This window comes from Procambarus clarkii, chromosome 10, assembly GCF_040958095.1.
Source record: "Procambarus clarkii isolate CNS0578487 chromosome 10, FALCON_Pclarkii_2.0, whole genome shotgun sequence".
NCBI lineage: Eukaryota > Metazoa > Arthropoda > Malacostraca > Decapoda > Cambaridae > Procambarus > Procambarus clarkii.
In genome coordinates, this window is record NC_091159.1 from 28,614,965 (window position 1) to 28,634,257 (window position 19,293).

Sequence of the window (19,293 nt, forward strand, 5' to 3'; positions counted from 1 at the left end):
GTTATTGTCTGCTGAGGAATCTTCTTAATCATTAAGTTTACTTCCTCCAGTATTCATGTTATGGAGCAAACAAGTGGGTAGTTTAGAAATGTAGCTCTAGGTGTTGTATGGGGTGTAATGTGACGGTAAAGTGTTGGTGTTCGGCTGTTTCAAAAGCTGGGGGCAGGGCCTCGTCACATAACAAAAAAAAAGAGAAGTTTGTCCTTTTGTCTGTGGTAAGGTAATGGGAAGACACACAAAACACAAAGTATAAACAATGAAATTTTAATTACTCTAGAAAACAAGATATGAATAAAGACAATCTCGTAAAATTCAAAACAAGTCAGGCAAACAAAACAACATGAATAATTACTGGCAATGAAAAGTTACTCTAAGACAAGTAAGTGCAAAATCAAATAAGTGAGGTGCTGGGAATACTGGCTTCAAGCTGCCACCTCCCTTAGTACACGACAGCCAGGGCTTAGTCTACTAATAGAGATATGTCAACTCCAAGGAGCACAGAGATATTCTGAGGAGTCGGCGTGCTGCTGACCCAGACGTCGACTCTTGTGGTGGCGTGAGTGCAGGTGCGACGAGACACCAGCCAATCAGCAACAGGCAGGCGGAGAATGGGTAGTTTGCTGGTTTACGGCGGCAGTAGCCGGTGTGTCGGGGTGTGCTTGGTACGCTTTGCTTCCTGGGCAAAACGTTTGGCGATACTGGTGGACGTATCTTCAATATAATAAAGACGTAAATATGTAGGGAAGAGCAGGCTCAATCTCTCTTGAAAGAGATTATCGTCACAGGGGAAACACTTTTCTGAGCAGGATTGCAGAGTGCTTCCATTCACACCCTTCTGTCTCCCTCATACTGTACTTGGTGGTGGGTTTCTCTTACTGTGGGTTCCAAGTGGAATGTACTCGCCTATTTGTGCTTATGGGGGTTGAGCTTTGGCTCTTTGGTCTCGCCTCTCAACTGTCAATCGACTGGTGTACAGATTCCTGAGCTTACTGGGCTCTGTCATATCTACATTTGAAACTGTGTATGGAGTCAGCCTCCACCACATCACTGCCTAATGCATTCCATCTGTTAACTACTGACACTGAAAGTTCCTTCTAACGTCCCTGTGGCTCATGTGGGTACTCGGTTTCCACCTGTTTCCCCTTGTTCGCGTTCCACCAGTGTTGAATAGTTTATCCTTGTCTACCCGGTTGATTCCCCTGAGGATTTTGTAGGTTGTGATCATGTCTCCCCTTACTCTTCTGTCTTCCAGTGTCGTAAGGTGCATTTCCCGCAGCCTTTCCTCGTAACTCATGCTTCTTAGTTCTGGGACTAGTCTAGTGGCATATCTTTGAACTTTTTCCAGCTTTGTCTTATGCTTGACAAGGTACGGGCTCCATGCTGGGGCCGCATACTCCAGGATTGGTCTTACATATGTGGTATACATGATTCTGAATGATTCCTTACACAGGTTCCTGAACGCTGTTCTGATGTTAGCCAGCCTCGCATATGCCGCAGACGTAATTCTTTTTATGTAGGCTTCAGGAGACAGGTTTGGTGTAATATCAACTCCTAGATCTTTCTCTCTGTCCGTTTCATTAAGTACTTCATCTCATATTCTGTATCCTGTGTCTGGCCTTCTGTTTCCACTGCCTAGTTTCATTACTTTGCATTTACTCGGGTTGAACTTTAGCAGCCATTTATTTTGCCATTCATTCAGTCTGTCTAGGTCATCTTGTAGCCGCCTCCTATCATCCTCTGTTTCAATCCTCAATGTGTTAAGGATGAGATGTTTCTGACTCAGCCACCTGGTAATGGTTGGTTATGTGACTGGATAATTAGGTGGCTAACCATGGTACAGCTTGGCAAGCTTTGTTGTCAAGTTTCCTGGAAAGGCTTTCAGGCTAATGTTGAACATTTCGTGTATACATTCTGGATTGTAGTGATTATTCTTCCTAGCAAAGGCATGACTTAACAGGGATCCCTATTAAATCATGCAAAAACAAAACCCACAAATTCCCACTACAATAATGGAGGATGAGGATCTTTCCTGACTGCAGAAGATTCTATCCAAAAGCAAGTAGGATCTTGCCTTAAGAGGATAACCAAGTGATCTGCCAGAATATGGCTTTTCATATTTACTTATGTTTTCCTCTAGGCTGATTTAATGGAGGTAATGATAAAGGATGTGTATTGTATATAGTAGACCCATATGTAACCAGTTTTCATTTTGCAAAGACTCATTTAAATTGCACATATTAATTAATAACTCAAGGCATGCTCCTCTGTCCACTTTGGCAAAGAGAACTATTACTTAGCTTCCTCACACCAACCCACTCTCTCGCCTACTGAAATTCTTACAAAATCTAATGTGATATAATCTTGATAATGTCATGTTATATTATTCTTGCCTGTTTGGTAAAGTTTATAATTTGGCTTTTGTACAAGTAAGTAAATATAGTTTTTCATATAATAAAATTATTGGTCTTGGAATGAATGGTTTTCCAATAGTTTCTTGAGCAAACTACCTGGTTCAGATTTGTGCATGGTGATGTGGTACATGTAAAACTGGACTAGCGTAAAATAGACTCTGCTCTACAGTATTTGGCAATAACTATTGCAGTACTGTATATGCAAATTAAATTATTTTTCAGGTATACCAAAGGATTTTTTTAGTAATGAATTGAGTGGTGAGCTGTCATCATGGCCAGTGTCAATTATGGATTACCTCTGTGAAAAATTTGAAGGTGTGCTCGTGGAAACCAAAGTTGTGCGAGAATACTACTGGAATAAGCATATCAAAGACCTTGTAGAAAAAAAGGTAAGCATTTCTGTACATTTTAGTTATTTTGGCAAAATATTTACATCCCAGGTTTTTTGGTCTTGAAATTGTCTTAATGATTTTAGGTTAACCAAAGTGTTTATATTTTAAACCCCTGCTGTGGTTGTATATGAGAGCCTTCCTGTGCTATTGCATGTTAGTAACTTGCTGCTGTACTTCGTAATCATCATAGTTACAATTATAAACTTTTCTATGCTGTAATTCTTCTATTGTCTGGGATGCATGCCTGGTAGCATGGACACTTAATTGAAACTATGTGAACTGAAACCAATTTTCTCATTTGATTCAGTGGTATGATGTGAAGACTTTGCTTTTTCATCTTTCCTGGAGATGTAAGCTCAAGATGACGTTAAAAATTTCAACCTGTTTTGTCAAAATTCTAAAGATGGTGTGTAATGACCTCTTTTGACAAGTTCTTGCAATGTTAGAGAATATTCCTTGTTTGCACTTGCTACTTCACTAGTCATCTTCATGTTGTGCAGATTGCTATGATGCTTAACCCCTTAACTGCGTTGCCTCCAAATGTGACACCCCCGCAGTGCGCAGGAAATAAATTCTCTGGAAAAAATTCTTTTTTCTTTTTGAAGTGTCAAAAACCCTTCCCTCAGTATGGGTATGCAAAAAAAAAGTCGAAATTGTACTTACTTTGGCTGCTATGGGGTCCGGAAGTTGGGGCGTGACGTCATCATTCCCCGTGCGCCCGTGCCGTAAGCTCTCGGGGGCGGTGGGGCGCTCGGGGCGGGGCGCGCGAGTTGCCGCGAATATATTTTCGTTCATTTTTTGCCAACCCGTTCTCGCAAATTCGTAAAGTCAATATTGACTTATTAACTACGTGCATAGGTGATATACTAAACATAATAGATACCCTTAAAAAGATTCGTAGAAAACACCGACCTTACCTAACCTTGTTATTATTTTAAGATAAGCATCTTATTGCTTCGTAATTACAATTATTACTTAACCTATACCTATTATAGGTTAGGTAATAATTGTAATTACGAAGCAATAAGATGCTTATCTTAAGATACTAACAAGGTTAGGTAAGGTCGGTGTTTTCTATGAATCTTTTTAAGGGTATCTATTATGTTAAGTATGTCACCTATGCACATATTTAATAAGTCAATATTGACTTATTAAATTTGCGAGAACGGGTTGTTTTTTGCGCACCTTTCCAAATACATTTTCATTGTTTTTATGTGCCAATCCAATGTATAATGAACACGTACACTATAATATCGCAGTACAACATCCGTACTGTCCGTAGACACTGTGTTACGTGCATGAAACTTGTGTACACATATGCAGCACATATTTACTATGTATCATGCTAATTTGTGTATATATACAATCTATTTACACACTATACACTGTCACACACTATATACATTCACCATCAACACATTCAGAACACCGCGTAGCAGCTGCTTCGTATGGGCCAATAGCAGCTGCCTCGTATGGGCCAATATCAGCTGCCTCGTATGGGCCAATAGCAGCTGCTTCGTATGGGCCAATAGCAGCTGCCTCGTATGGGCCAATATCAGCTGCCTCGTATAGGCCAATAGCAGCTGCCCCGCATGGGCCAATAGCAGCTGCCCCGCATGGGCCAATAGCAGCTGCCCCGCATGGGCCAATAGCAGCTGCCCCGCATGGGCCAATAGCAGCTGCCGCGCATGGGCCAATAGCAGCTGCCTCGTATAGGCAATAGCAGCTGCCTCGTATGGGCCAATAGCAGCTGCCGCGTATGGGCCAATAGCAGCTGCCTCGTATGGGCCAATAGCAGCTGCCTCGTATGGGCCAATAGCAGCTGCCGCGTATGGGCCAATAGCAGCTGCCGCGTATGGGCCAATAGCAGCTGCCGCGTATGGGCCAATAGCAGCTGCCTCGTATGGGCCAATAGCAGCTGCCTCGTATGGGCCAATAGCAGCTGCCTCGTATGGGCCAATAGCAGATGCCTCGTATGGGCCAATAGCAGCTGCCTCGTATGGGCCAATAGCAGCTGCCTCGTATGGGCCAATAGCAGCTGCCTCGTATGGGCCATGAACACATTCAGAACACCTTGAGTGAGAGCAGCCACACCCAGCCAGTCTCCCTCACTCCAACATCTTACTCGCCAACATTGCTCCTCCCACCATATTGCTATAGTTCTTATTACACATGTTCTATATACCTATCTACATGTTTTATTTACCAGAACTATGCAAGTAAGCCGGTATTGTGTCCAAACAGTACAGTGGCCACCATACACTGCATGAAAAATCACACAGCAGACGACGCTACGATTACGTCACCTCCCTCACCAAAATAGCTCCTCTCAACATTCTCCTGTTGCTGTTCTTACACTATATACACACATTATATATACCCATGTACATATGTGTTGCCCATAGCGAACCACTAAGCTAGTATGGTGAGCAAAACAAGAGTGGCAGCCACACACACAATTGAGGCTACCTCAATTCTCGCCCTCCCTCCCTCATCAAAATTCCTCGTTCCACAATACTACGCACAACGCTAATTATAACCACATTCCTGCTATTATCACAATCCTGGTCACTAATTCCTGTAAATGAATAATTGACCACACGTTTATTTTGAAAAAGAACCTAAGAAATCATTTGAAGATTCCTAGATGAACGAAATAATGCTCTGGTGCTGTGGCTAGCGCTGTGAACATCGTGAACAGCATTGAATCACTGATATTTGAACATTGACCCAGTCATTATCACACTCAGGCTCTAATATAACACTATCATAGCTAAATAATACAAGTTATATATATATTTTGACATTATTAGGCGATGCTGTGGTCACATGCTGAACAGCAGTGCTGTGCGCTCATGCTGCGAGCGCCAGCCTTGGTTGCTCACACACTACTGAGGCTCCCACACCCGGGAATGTGGACCACGATTTTTTTTAAAGATGGCGTCTGTTTACAAGAGCCCTGAGGAAGCTGATGTGAACCCCATGTAGCCGCGGGAGTTTTGAATGGAACGTGAAAAATACAAATACCCGGAGGCGCGTTGCGCAAACCAGACGTGAGCCTGCAGGCGCGTTGCGCAGTTTAAGGGTTAAGGTACTCAAATCACCCATTGTTTACGGTGAAGTTTAACCCTTGCACTGCTGCAGCCTGGGCTGTGAATAGGGGTATAAGCTGGGGTTGGGTGAAAATATATTTGAATTGTGAAAATTAATATTAAATGTTAAACAAATCTCTAACTTATTGGTTTCAGCGTCGTGAAAGTTTCATCCCAATATTTTCAGAAAGGAATTTAAGAAATTTTTTGTTAAAAATGTTTTGTTGAAAAGGAGAACATTTCCTATTGACTGGAACTGAGGGATAATGCAGTAATGAGATGCAAGCACCTGTCCGATGCACATAGAAGAGTACAGTACACTAGAATGTGAAGGGACGACGACGTTTTGGTCCGTCCTGGACCATCCTCAAGTCGACTTGAGAATGGTCCAGGACGGACCGAAACGTCGTTGTCCCTTCACATTCTAGTGTGTGGTCTTGTCATCATACCTTAGCCACGTTATTGTGACTCATCGCCTGCACAAGAGTACAGTAGTAGTTAGAAGTGCCCACAAAAGGGGATATACAGCTGGTGCCTTTATAGAATTGCCGAGTAATACATAATAGCACAAATAATAATGAGTAAATATGTTATTATGCTCTATTTTGTTATATATCATATAAATAATGGTAATACCTTTTACTTTCACCAATGTCCATTATTTTTTTTAGGGGAGATTATTTTTTTCTTTGTTTATCTGATTTTGTTGTAACCTCTACATCCCAGAGAATGCATACCATTCCATAATTATGTGAAGATAGAATTAAATTGGTCAACAAATAAATCAGTCATAACTGGCAAAACTTGGGACTTTGAATTTTTTTGGCTTATTTTTTCACAGATTTCTAACTCTATTTTCTTTGTTTCTTTAGATTGTTTTGATGATTAGGGACCAAATTAGGGCTTTTTGACTTGTATAAAGTATACCCTAAATATACACCCTAAATTATTATAATTATCCCTATTTTGTTTTTTTTGGGGGGGGGGGGATTTTTTCTTGACTTCAACACACATTGACCTACAACTTTCTCATATTCGAGTACGAATGCCAAACACTGTTTATTAAAACATAAAAGTAAATTAATGAATTAGAACTACCTTATACATTGTCGATAACTTCAAATATCTCTAAAACTAGAGTTTCAACATTGAGTCAGCTTTCAAAAAATCCATTTTCTGACCGATTCTCACCATTTTTACATAGTGTGCACCGCTGTCTGTTCTACAATCCTATTAGAATGGATTTTTCATAAACTCTAAAACATTTTGAGTTATAATTTTGTTGTCTGAATTTGGTGCATATTTCAAATGCCATATTGACTATTTTTTTTTTACAGTAAACTTAGCTGAAAATATATATTCTAACTCGATTAAAATAATCATATACCATTCTGAGAGCATAACTCTTAATGAACAATTATTGATATTTAATATTTTTGCAGCTGATCTGAAAACTGAAATTTTCAATACTAAATTTTATAATTTTGAATTTTATTGTTTTTCAAGTTATGTTGATCATTTAGACAATGTTGGAGTGTTTGCCTAGTTGATAATGCACAAAAAAATTGAAAGTGTTAGAGCAAGTTTAAAAAATTTAACTTGTGGTGCCATTGGGGTCCTGTCGTATATGTACGCCATGCGCAGTTTAAGGGTTAATGCCTTTGAATTCTTAGCATGTTCTGTGCAAGTCCTCAAACAATCAGTGATGTGTGCTTAACTATCAAGAAGCTTTCAAACTTGTTCCTGTCAACATTATCTTGCATCTGGACATTCAAGTCTAAATTTTTTTTAGACTTATCTAGTATCTTCTCTTATCATATCTAGTATCTCCCTCCAGTATCTTCCATGTGTATTTTATTTGATATCTCTCTTGTCTTCTTTCTAGTGAGTACATTTGGAGGGCTTTGAGACAATCCCAATAATTTAGGTGCTTTATCGCTTCTATGCGTCCCGTATATGTTCTCTGTATTCCCTCTATTTCAGCAATCTCTCCTGCTCTGAAGGGGGGAAGTATGTACTGAGCAGTACTCAAGACGGGACAACACGAGTGACTTGAAGAGTACAACCATTGTGATGGGATCCCTGGATTTGAAAGTTCTCGTAATCCATCCGATCATTTTTCTGGCTGATGCAATATTTGCTTGGTTATGCTCCCTAAACGTTAGGTCGTCAGACATCATTATTCCCAAATCCTTTACATGCTGTTTTCCGACTATGGGCACCATGGAATCTGCCTGGGCCCTGGCTCTTGGGTTTTCCTCCTTTCTGTCCCTTGCTATTTGTGGAGTCTGCGGTTGGGCAGTGTCTGCAGGCAGCTTCTGCAGGCAGCTTCTGCTAGTTGTCGTCCGATGTCGGATTTGTTGGTTCTCCGGGGGGCCCAAGGGGTGTTCTTCCCGGAGGGGTCATGCCAAGGCTCAGGATTCCTTTCGTCAGGGTAGGCAGGTAGTGCCAGGTGCTTAGTCAGCGTTGCCTTCGTTTGGTTGGCACGGTGCTCGCTCTGCTTATCGGTTAGGTTCTTGTCAGGGGCATCAGGCCTTTCCCGGTTCATCCCATTGACGGGGGGGGGGGGGGCTCGCTCGTTTTGCACACGCCTGGTCTGATGATTTGTGGGTTTCCGACGGCCTGTGCTGGTGTTGGTTGGCATTTCCCTTTATAGGGTTCGGGGCTGGCGGGGTAGGCCTCTTCTCCTGTGCTCTGTAGAGTCATCTCATGCGCTTGGGCGTGGTCGAAACGATGTGGTCCCTCTGGATTTTCCATCTGTTCCTGGTCCCGAAACGGGACTGTGCGGACCTGCGATTCATTCTGGACTTGTCTCGTCGGAAACCCCGGATCTTTTGCCCCCTCTTTTCGGATGACTACTGTGTCCCAGGTCCGGCTTCTTTTGGAGCCGGGCTCTTGGATGGTGTCCTTGGACCTCCGGGATGCGTATTGGCATGTTCCAATTCGTCTGGGGTTCAGGGACAGGCTCTGTTTTGTTGTGAGGGGTCGGGTTTCCGTTTTCATTCCATTCCATTCGCTTGAACCTGTTGCCTCACAAGTTTACACACCTTACCTGGGTTGTGGTGGCCTGTCTGTGTCTTCTAGAGGTTCGACTCCTAGCCTACCTCGACGACTGGCTGGTGTGGGCTCCCAGCCAGTATGCGTGTCTGCTCGCCAGGGATTTGGTTCTTTCCCAGCTCGCCGAGTTGGGTTCCTGGTGAACTGGAGGAAGTACTATCTGGTTCCCTCTCAGGTTCGGACCTGGCTGGGTCTTGTGTGGGACTCTCAGACTGCTTCCTTGTCTCTTCCTCCGGAGTCTCTCCTACGGCTGTGGTCCTGCATGGGCCTGTTTCTGGAGGGCTCCCGGGTCACTCGGCGGTTGCTCGAGGGTCTGTGCGGGAGCCATCATCGTGAATTTCGCGATGGTCTACCTGCCGGGTCGGGTTTGGCTTCGTTGGCTATTCTGATTCCTTTGGGGAAGTCCTTTCCACCTCACGCGATCGCTGGGTTCGTCCCCCGGGAGCCTTGTGTCGGCTGCTGCGATGCCAACTTCCTCTTCGGGTTTTTCGGGGTTCAGTGCCTTGGTGTCTGCCCATCCCAGCCTGAGGGACGCGTCATCCCTCGGCTGGGGCTTTGTGACCAGTGCTCACCAGGCTGGCCATGGACGGTGGGGTTCGTCCTTCCGTCGGGCCCACAGCACGGTGCAGGAGTTAGTGGCAGTGTGGTTTGCTCTTCGGAGGGTTCGGATCGCCCGCGGATTAACGATCCGGCTCCATTCGGACTGCTCCTCGGTGATTCATTGCCTGAACTGAGGGGGTTCGATGCGGTCCTTGGCTCTTTGGCGCTGGTCGCTTTGGGTGACTGGTCTGCTGAGTTCTTGGGGTTTGGCTCTCCTGGCAGTTCAGGTGCGGGGAGTGTCCAACGTCTTGGCGGACGGCCCGTCTTGTTTTGTTCCCCTGTCCACGGAGTGGATAGTCGACACCGACTCCTATTATTGGCTCTGCCAGACGTTCCGTGCCCCAAGGTGGACCTCTTCGCGTCGGCGTGGTCGTGGCGCCTTCCGCTGTATGTGGCGCCCTTCCCCGACTGCGAGGCCGTCAGGGTCGATGCCTTTCGGTAGGACTGGTCGAGGTGGGGGTTCCTGTACCTCTTTCCCCCGGTTCAGCTGTTGCTCTAGGTCCTGACTCGCTTGGAGACTTACCAGGGAAAAGTAGTCCTCTTGGCCGTGGTGGCCGGCCCAGCCGTGTTTTAGGCACTGCTTGCTCGGTGTCCGAACCCGGAGGTTTTCCCGCGGCTCCTCCTCTTCCAGCAGATCGGACTGGAGAGTCATGTGGCTGGTTCAATCTTCTCCTCGAGTCTTTGCGCATGGTATTTTTTTGTCGAGTTTATCATCATCTCTATGGTGATCAGGTGGCTTTCTTGTTAGTGTCCCACCTGCGGGCTTTGTCTCGGCAGCAGTATGAAGTTTCCTGGCAGTCTTTCCGTTTTTTTTTTTACTCTTCGTCGTTGTGCTAAGCATTCTGTTCGAGTGGTGTTGTCCTTTGTCTCTCGGTTCTTCCAGGTTGGTTGTTCAACCAACGGTTGTTCCAGGACAATAATCTTATGATTATGGTCGCCTCGTATCGTGTGGCACTGACGGAGCCACTTCAGCTTGCTTTCGGTATTGATGTCACTTCTGCGCCATTTCGCAAGCTGTCTCGTGCGTTGTTTCACCTCCGGCCTGCTCATGCGCCGCTTGAACCGTCCTGGTCATTGGACAGAGTGCTCTCTTTCTCTCTCCTCCTCGGTTTGTCGCCCCTTCGGTTCAGCATTGTTTCTCGAAGGCTCTTTACCTGTTGGCATTAGCCTCTGGGGGTCGGGCCGGGAAACTTCATGCTCTCCTCCGACGCAGGGGTTTCTGCTCTTTCGGTCGTGGCGATCGGTTTGTTCGTCTGCAGCAGTCTCCTTTTTTTTTTTTTTTTTTTTTTGGTGAAGAATGAGATGGCTGCTTTCCGGAAGGGTGCTTGGTTGGTCAGGCGGGGGGTGCATCATGTTTTGTGTCCGGTTGCAGCCCTCCGCAATTATTTGCGCGCCACGGCGTCTGTGTCCGGCAATGCGCTTTGGGTTGATCCAGTTTCCCCTCTTCCCTGTTTGCGGATGTGGGTCTCCCAGGTCATCCGCAAGGTTAATAAGGCTAGCCAGCCTGCGGTCTATCCCGTGCCCATGACGTTCGTAAGTTCGCTGCTCTTGCTGCCGTCTTTGGCAACATGTCCTGGGTCGACATTCGGGCGTGGGGTTTTTGGCAATTGAACAGGGTCTTGGCTGTGCGCTACCTCGTGAACGTTCCTGGGCCTAGTCGGGCCTGTGTCGCTTTGGGTCGGTGGTTGCAGCCAGTTGTCTCGACTTCGGGTTGAGGAGTGAGTGGTGACCGCCTCCTGGGTAAATCCCTCTACTTGTCCTCTGTGGGTAGTTAGCGCCTGGGATCCAGCATCCTCATTTTGGGTTCTGGGCTCTCCCTAGAAAACCAGTGTTGAATGTAATGATACGCCATTTTCTGGGTGAGACCCGGGGGCTCCCTGAAACCCCCCCTTCCTTCCCCTGTTGGCGGTTTTTCGCATGTTTTGATGTCCAGCCTCAGAACTGAAGGGTGGATGGCCGGTGCGGGGGTCTGGGGTTCCCCCTCCCAGGGAGGGGGGTGCTGCGCAGACAGCGGCGCGGCGACGTGTGACGTCATGCCCGTTTGCTCGTTTATTATAGGGGATTTCTATCCACTTGTTCAGCTTTTTGTAGCAATTTTCACTAGAATAGGGGTTTGTTTTGGGACACTTACCTTTCTGGGTGCCTGACCTGGTCGATGGCAGACATAGAATGCTTCCAACCACACGGGGGGTTTCTATTGACCATTGCTCCCCATGCTTCTGAGGGGGCCAGGTTCTGGCCCCCGGTAGGCCCACAGAACTCCATACACATGACTAATGCCAAAGTCTGACATTAGCATATCAGCCTGGATAGCTCCGGGAAGGCTCCGGGTCTCACCCAGAAAATGGCATTTCATTACATTCAACGCTGTTTTTTTTTGTTTTGGTGCTTGTATCTGTTGCCATTGAGTTAATCATTATTAATAATTACTAAATCTCTTGTTGCCAGGTACTGAAAGGTGGTGTAGAAGGCACTGGTCTTCTGGAACAAACCAATTTTGATCATAATGTAAAAGAAGTAAAAAATGCCTATGAAGAACACTTGTTGAGTTTTGGCGAGTTTGACGAGAGAATGTTCTTGAACGAAGACGAGGTGGTGAAGGGGGTGACTGGGTCGTCTCCACCATCAACTCACACAGTGCATCACGACTCTCCCTTGGATGCTGGGTCAATGAGACAAGCTAGAAGAAACTTAGTGCCGGTTTGTCTTTCTGATTTGTTCTAGATTCTTTAATATTTCATTTATAATACATACAAAGCACTTTGTAAACTAAAGCAAAAGTACATAATGCACATTTTACATATCTGACAGAATTTACTAATTTGTTGTGTTAGTGTTTATTTAAAGTTCACAATCATTGTTTGAAAGCAATAACTTTTAGGCATTAGGTGTAAAATACGTAAATTTATAGGTTTAATTTAGTCAAATTATATTTGGGGAGAAAGCTGAGCAGGTGTGTGTGGTGGTGTGCAACTGGTTGAAGATTGAGAGAGAAGTGCTTTATGGGATGAGGAAATGGAATGAGCAGTTGATAACAAACGAATAGACACTTCTGTGGTTACAAAATGAGGAGGGGAAAGAAATGCAAGAAAATGGAGTACATTGAGAGTAAAAGGTATGTGAAAAGGCTAGTACAGCAGTAAACATGGAATATGCAACAAAGCTAAATTAGAATGTATTTGCTGTATTTAAAAAGAAAGTATCAAAGTGGAATGTGGACACTAGTGGAAGGTGTATGGGAATAGTATTTAAGATGAGCAGGTGATGTGTTATGGGAAGTAGTAGTCATTATTGCAGAAGTAAATGTGGTTGAACAGCAGATATAGTTGAAGTAGAGTAGTAGACAGTAATGCTTTGTAATGGATTTGAAGGCTTTGCCAGAAGGTGTTACAGAACAGCACTATGGAAGATTGATATTCTTCACTGCTACAATTGGTGAGGGGTGACCAGTCACCTGCAGAGACTCTTCTCCCAAGAGTGGATAATTCTAATATATTGATGGAAATACCTAAAAAAAATAGCTGATAGGTAATGGAGAAGGGGCATGTTTTGGTGAGGTGTGTGAACTGGATATCTGTAATGAGCTGCTGGATAACACACGTGCAAGGTAGACTTGTGAGTTAAACAGATATTGAGTGTGAAGACTGGCAAGTTGCACATGTGAAGCAGGGAATGTGTAAGAGGGGGGGGGGAGGATAGATATGAGGGGAAGTCAATGATTTTGATTGTTGGACCTTAGCATGATTGGGTATGATCACCAATTATTATTATTATTGTTTATTACTTATTCTTTCTTAATATTAGTTATTATTCCCATTTAAAAATTTTTAAGGAATGGGAAGAGATTAGTCTAGAAATCTGAGTAATAATGTATAGGAAAAGGTTAGAGATAAAAGGGTCATTGAGACGACAGTTTATACTTGCTAAGGAGCCAAGATACCTTCGTGCTGCTCTCTAGCAGCGTCTCTTCCTGTCTTGTTCTTTCTCAGCAAAACTTTCATTGCAATAACTACTTCCCTTGCCTGACCTCAACCTCAACTTTATCATTTCTTTTTGTCAATTACAGATCTAAGATGTAAATTTGCGACTACTTATGAGACTCCTCAGTTTACCCATCTTCAAATATGTTCTCTTCATCACCATTACTTTTGTCTATATTCACCTGTATCGTCGTCTTCTGATTGGTGTTTGACATTCCAGAGAAATCTTATTGCGTAAGACTTAACACTTTCGCGTTCCAATGACTGAACCTCTTGTCACTCATTGTTCTCCCGATTCCTCACCGATGACGCGGCGCTGAGTCACTCATTAAAATATTTGTTAAAAATTTAAATTTTATCAGATCAATCTGGTAGCGGTTTTAAAATGAGCGCCTTTAGATTGCGCACAATTTAGCACCCATATGTCACTTGAGCAGGACACATATTTTTCCCTTGAATGCACCTCAAGAGGTGCATTGAAAAAAATATTTCTATAAAATCCAATTCTTATCCGATCGACTTGGGGATAATTTCAGCATGTTTGCCATTAAATTTTCGTTTTCTCTAATAGTCACATAGCCTATTTGGGAGAATGGAGTTCGCTTGTATCTTCGTGGTAAAACTATTGTAAAATGTTGACCCGACGAGTGTAATCGACGAAGTTTCTTTATTTGGTGCCGGTCAAACGCATCCTTGTGTGACATTTTACACATGTTCTTCTAGAACATTCTATTGCGAACATATTGGTACAAAATTTAAGTATGTACATCGAAAATTAAGGCCAGGACAGTGAAAAGAATGTACACTTTTCAAAAGGTGTTTCGCCCATCTGCCGTTGGGTGTGCCTTAAAAGGTAACACTTCAGCCACTTCCCACACTCTTGCGGGTGGGCCGCAATCATGATTCTACATTTATATGCATATATCCGTGAAGGGAATTTTATTGCGGTCACAGTGATACCAAAATTAACGACGTAGCATAATTCTGGGATTGATAAACATGAAAAGATCATAAACATTTCAGCGCGGTTTGACGCTCACGGCTAACGATTGCCATAGTTTATTATTTGGTGCAGGTCTCATGTCGGGTTTGGTGACATTTTACATATATATTCCTCTAGAGCATTCTCTTGCGAACAAATTGATACCAAATTTAAATACATACATGGAATATTAAGGTGAGCAGACCGAAAAGATTATAAACATTTTAGTGTCGCCGCGCGGTCGCCCGAAACGAACGGCGCACTTCCAGATCACTCCCAGTATAACTCCAGCGGCCACGAAAGTGTTAAGATGAGCTGCTGGAAAGGAAAGCTCTAATCTTGCTAACAAGTCACAAGTGCTTTTCTCTTTTACCTGTGTGTAAAAAAAAAATGATCGAATTTGGAATAGGAATTAATTATTTCAGATGGACTTAGATCTACCACATCAGGTGGTGATTTCCTCTTTCACTGATAAACTGCTACAGCTCCCCACCTAAATTCCTGTTTCAGAGGCTTGATGTTTGGTCAATCCTTTGAGATTTTTCACTTACTTCAATATATATGGGTAAACTTGCATATTGCAGTTAATTGTACAGTATTCATTTTCATAATTGATTCTCATATCACAATGAAAGGTTTAAGCCAAGATGTGCAGAAAGGTGTTATGTACAGGGCTGGGTAAAAGTGGTTTCCTAGCTGGCTTAACATTTTGTTTATTGCCTTGCAGCTCTTTACAGTGGATTTATAAAACAACTAATATATTGCTGTGGTTGTCTGACAAGATTGCAAACCTTGTTTCTAGTACTGTTTTGCTATTGAGTGTAGAAGATAAGAGTGGAAAAGTATCACTTTTAATACATTATTTTTCATCTTTCCTTTCTTTTTATAGTCTTCCCATCTTGCTGGCTGAGTACTTTCCTGAGAGATGGAAGTTGGGTGATGGTTTATTTACTGTGAAATGGTCTAAGAATTAAAATTAATAAATCATCTTTCATATACTAACCATTTAAATGTTATATGTTTAGGAAAGGAAGTCAATAGATTAAAATTTTTCAAGACTAATAAAGTAATATTTTATTGCAGTCATTTGATGGTGATCATCATTTAGTGCCACAAACGCCAATCACTGGTCGTCGCTACACTATAGATCGTCCAACTATTGGCAACAACCCACTAACAGTGGTCACCTCAGGCCTGCATAAACTATATGCTCTTTTAGCAGGTCGAAAAAATAGTGCCAGTGAAGAACTTCTTGAAATATTCAGGTATGTAAAACATTCATTAAAGTATTGCAAAAATGCAATTGTTGCAGAACTACTGGCAAGTTCTATCACTCAACCATTTGCAAAAGCAAACAGGGTATTTCCATGTTAACTTGTTCAAAGGAAACACAAAACATAGTTACACATACAAATGAGAGATTTATTACTGTCATGAGAAATACCCCTAATAAAACAGGTTAAAATATTGTTGGAACTAGGTGACTTTAATATGAAATAAAAGATTAGGGGGGGTGCAAGAATGAGGTATTTGAACTGGTAAATTTGTGAATCTCATCCTGGAGGCATTTATGTTTCAGCATATTAAAGCAGGCCACAAGAGTAAGGAAGAGAGATGTACTATCTTTTGTTTTGTCATGTAATCACTAGGAAGGATATAAAGATTTTACTTAGGCACAGAGTCAATGACTACTGCATTATTGTGAGTGATTAGATAGTAGAGCTTGAAGATTGTTGGGTGAAGAAATGGGTTGAAAAGTGCATGATTATACAAATAAAGGAAGTGCAGGAGGGTCTGGATCAGTTCGTCTCTTGTAGTGTGTGGATGAGTAGAAAATGGCAAACCCACAGTTCAACAGACAGTGCAACAATGAAAAAGAAGACCAGAAGACCGGCCTCTGCTGTCGGGCTCGCCTTACGGCCTCTGCTGTTGGGCTCGCCTTACGGCCTCTGCTGTCGGGCTCGCCTTACGGCCTCTGCTGTCGGGCTCGCCTTACGGCCTCTGCTGTCGGGCTCGCCTTACGGCCTCGGGTGTCGGGCTCGGCTCACGGCCTCGGGTGTCGGGCTCGGCTGTTAGGTTTGTCCCATGAGGGAGAAGCAAGACCTGGCCAGGAGGAAAGTTATGACATCACAAGAAAAGTGGGCCTAACTGCATTGATGAGGAAAGAGACCAGAAGGGATGAGTGTTCCCAGACTAACACTCAACAAATACCACCCTCCAGAATGGTACTAGCTTATAGGGAGTATCTAAACAACCAAGTAGAAATGGGTAGTATAAAAATTTGGTACACAAATGCAGACAGCATTACAAATTAAAAGTGCAGTTGAAAGAGTAGGTAGCGGAACCACATCCTCATATCAGTTATGGAGACAAAACTGACAGATGTAATAGGATGCAATATTCCCAGGAATATACCTGGAAATACGAAAAGAGAGGATAAACGGGGGTAAGAGTAGCCCTACTGATACAACAACATTGGAGCGTGCAGGAAAGAGAATCTGGAGGCAATCAACCAGCAGGATTTCATGCTACGTATGATAACGGTGAGGACCATGAAGATCTCCTCCAGTAACTACAGGAAGTTCAAGGGAAGAGGAATGTGAAAAAAGGAAAATAAAACACGCTTGAAGATAAAAGGCAGCCACAATGGCAAGGAGAGCTAGAGCAGAGATCCTGAATACTTGGAGATTTTAACCAAAGGGAAATAGATTTGTTAACAGAGGATCCTCACAGTGGAGATAAAACATGGGCAGCAAAATTTGTGGACACTACAGGAACAAAATTCCTATGGCAGCATATCAAGCTGACAAGAGAAAGAAAAGATAACCTAGTAGCTACCATAGATATGGTGCTTATTCAAAATGATGACTTAAAATGAATCACCACTAGGATCCAGTGACTAAATAATTATTATGTTTGAAAAAAGTTGGAAACAGGAAAATGAGCAAGGGAAAATACAGAAGGTACTACATGAGGGTCGAGGATTATCTGCAGGAGGTTCAATGGGAGACTAAATTGGAAGGAAAGTCAACAGATGAGATGATGGATAAAGGAGATAGGAGACCTGTACAGGGGACACCTCAATTTTCGTAGTTAATCCGTTCCCAAAAGTGATACGAAAACCGAAACAAATTTTCTTATAAGAAATAATGTAAATTTAATTAATCCGTTCCACCCCCCCCCCCCCAAATATATTAACTTAAAAATACATTTTATACAGAATAATACTCTTAGGTACCTTACTTTTATTAGACTCGTGTTGGCATATGGAAGGCAGCGAGGAAAGGGGGAGGAGGAGAGGGGTTAGTGTTTGGAAGGGGAATCCCCTTTCATTATAACAGCAGTGACGACATTTCTGGGGTACTCTCTCTGTTAAATTTTGCAGGCAAACCACTAGGACCTGGTTGTCGCTCACTGCTTGCTTGTGTTACTAAGAATTTATCTATAGACACTTGTTTTCCCTGTTTCAACACTTCTGTGTAGTGAGACATCACATTCTCACTATGAATGATCTCTTGTTTTTCGTCTATCGTCATCCTCAACTATTTTCTTAGGTTGAATATTACCACTGACTTTCTTGGAACCCATGGCATGATATATAATAACTTATGTTCAGAAACCAAAAAAGCACAAAACAACAAAATTCTTCGCAAAGAATTCAAGTGCGATCATCACTAGGCGGGAGACTGGTAAACTGAAACTCCACGCTCGCGGTGAACTCGTACATGTATGAACAAACTCCGAAAACCGAGGCAAACAACGAGTACTGAATTAAATTTTTTCGGTGAAATTGAGTACAAGTACCGAAAAATACGAGAACGGGTATACAAGAACTGAGGTTCCGCCGTATTTAATTGTACCATAAGGGGAGGCAATTGCCAGAAACCATAAGAGAAGAAGATTTAGGATTAGACAGTCCCAACATTAACACCAGAAGCTCGTGTGAACAAGCTCATATCAGCATATTGGAAGTTAACACTAGAGTGTCATTGAAGGACAAGGAGGCTTTCAAATTCATACATGTTGCCTATGCAACATGTATAGGTAAGCTGCATACTCAATTACTTGAGTATGCAGCTTACCTGGAGCATACCTGAAGAGGGTTTTGAGAATTCTTCTACTCTCCAAGCCTGGCCTCAGGCCAACATGGAACCTACTACTTGAGAAAGCGCAGAGGTTTTCAACCAGATTAATATCAAAATTGAGAGGCCCGAGCTATGAAGACAAGTTGAGAGAAGATGCTCTCTCAACCTTAGAGGACAGAAGAAACAGGGGGCATATGATATGTATAAAATCATGAGGGGAATACACAATGGATAAAGGAAGGATATTTAAATTGTAAAGATTTAACAAAAAGGGAAATTGTTGACCAAATCACACACTAGAAAATGAAGAAAATCTTCCTCTTAAGATTTTCTTCTCGCCTCTCTCTTGCCTATTTGTTACCTTCGCCTCCTTCCCTCATCACAATTGACTTGAGAATGATTCAGGGCGGACCGAAATGTCGTCGTCCCTTCAGTTTCCAGTGTGTGGTTTGGTCAACATATTTCAGCCACGTTATTGTGACTCCTCGCCTGCAAAAAGAGAATTTAGTAGAAACTGGATATACAATAGTTGTAGATGTAAGGAAATTGCCATTCCTTGCATGGGTGGTCAAGTAGAATACTGTACATTAGAGGAAGAGGTTGTCGAAGCCAATTCCATCCACAACTTTAAAAACTGATAAATTCTAAGTTGTGTACTACGTGTTTAATATGACAAGTTCCCCAAGTGTATAAA

At 43.0% G+C, this 19,293-nt stretch overlaps 1 protein-coding gene across 1 annotated transcript in view; it reads left to right on the forward strand.

The window, feature by feature from the left end:
- Rbf (Retinoblastoma-family protein) overlaps nt 1–19,293 on the forward strand; it is a 75,913-nt gene that overhangs the window by 14,222 nt on the left and 42,398 nt on the right. Inside the window, exons 5-7 of the mRNA XM_045726942.2 lie at nt 2,634–2,800; nt 12,001–12,252; nt 15,598–15,779. Of these exons, the coding sequence (XP_045582898.1) occupies nt 2,634–2,800; nt 12,001–12,252; nt 15,598–15,779 (601 nt within the window). The remainder of the gene's footprint in view (nt 1–2,633; nt 2,801–12,000; nt 12,253–15,597; nt 15,780–19,293) is intronic.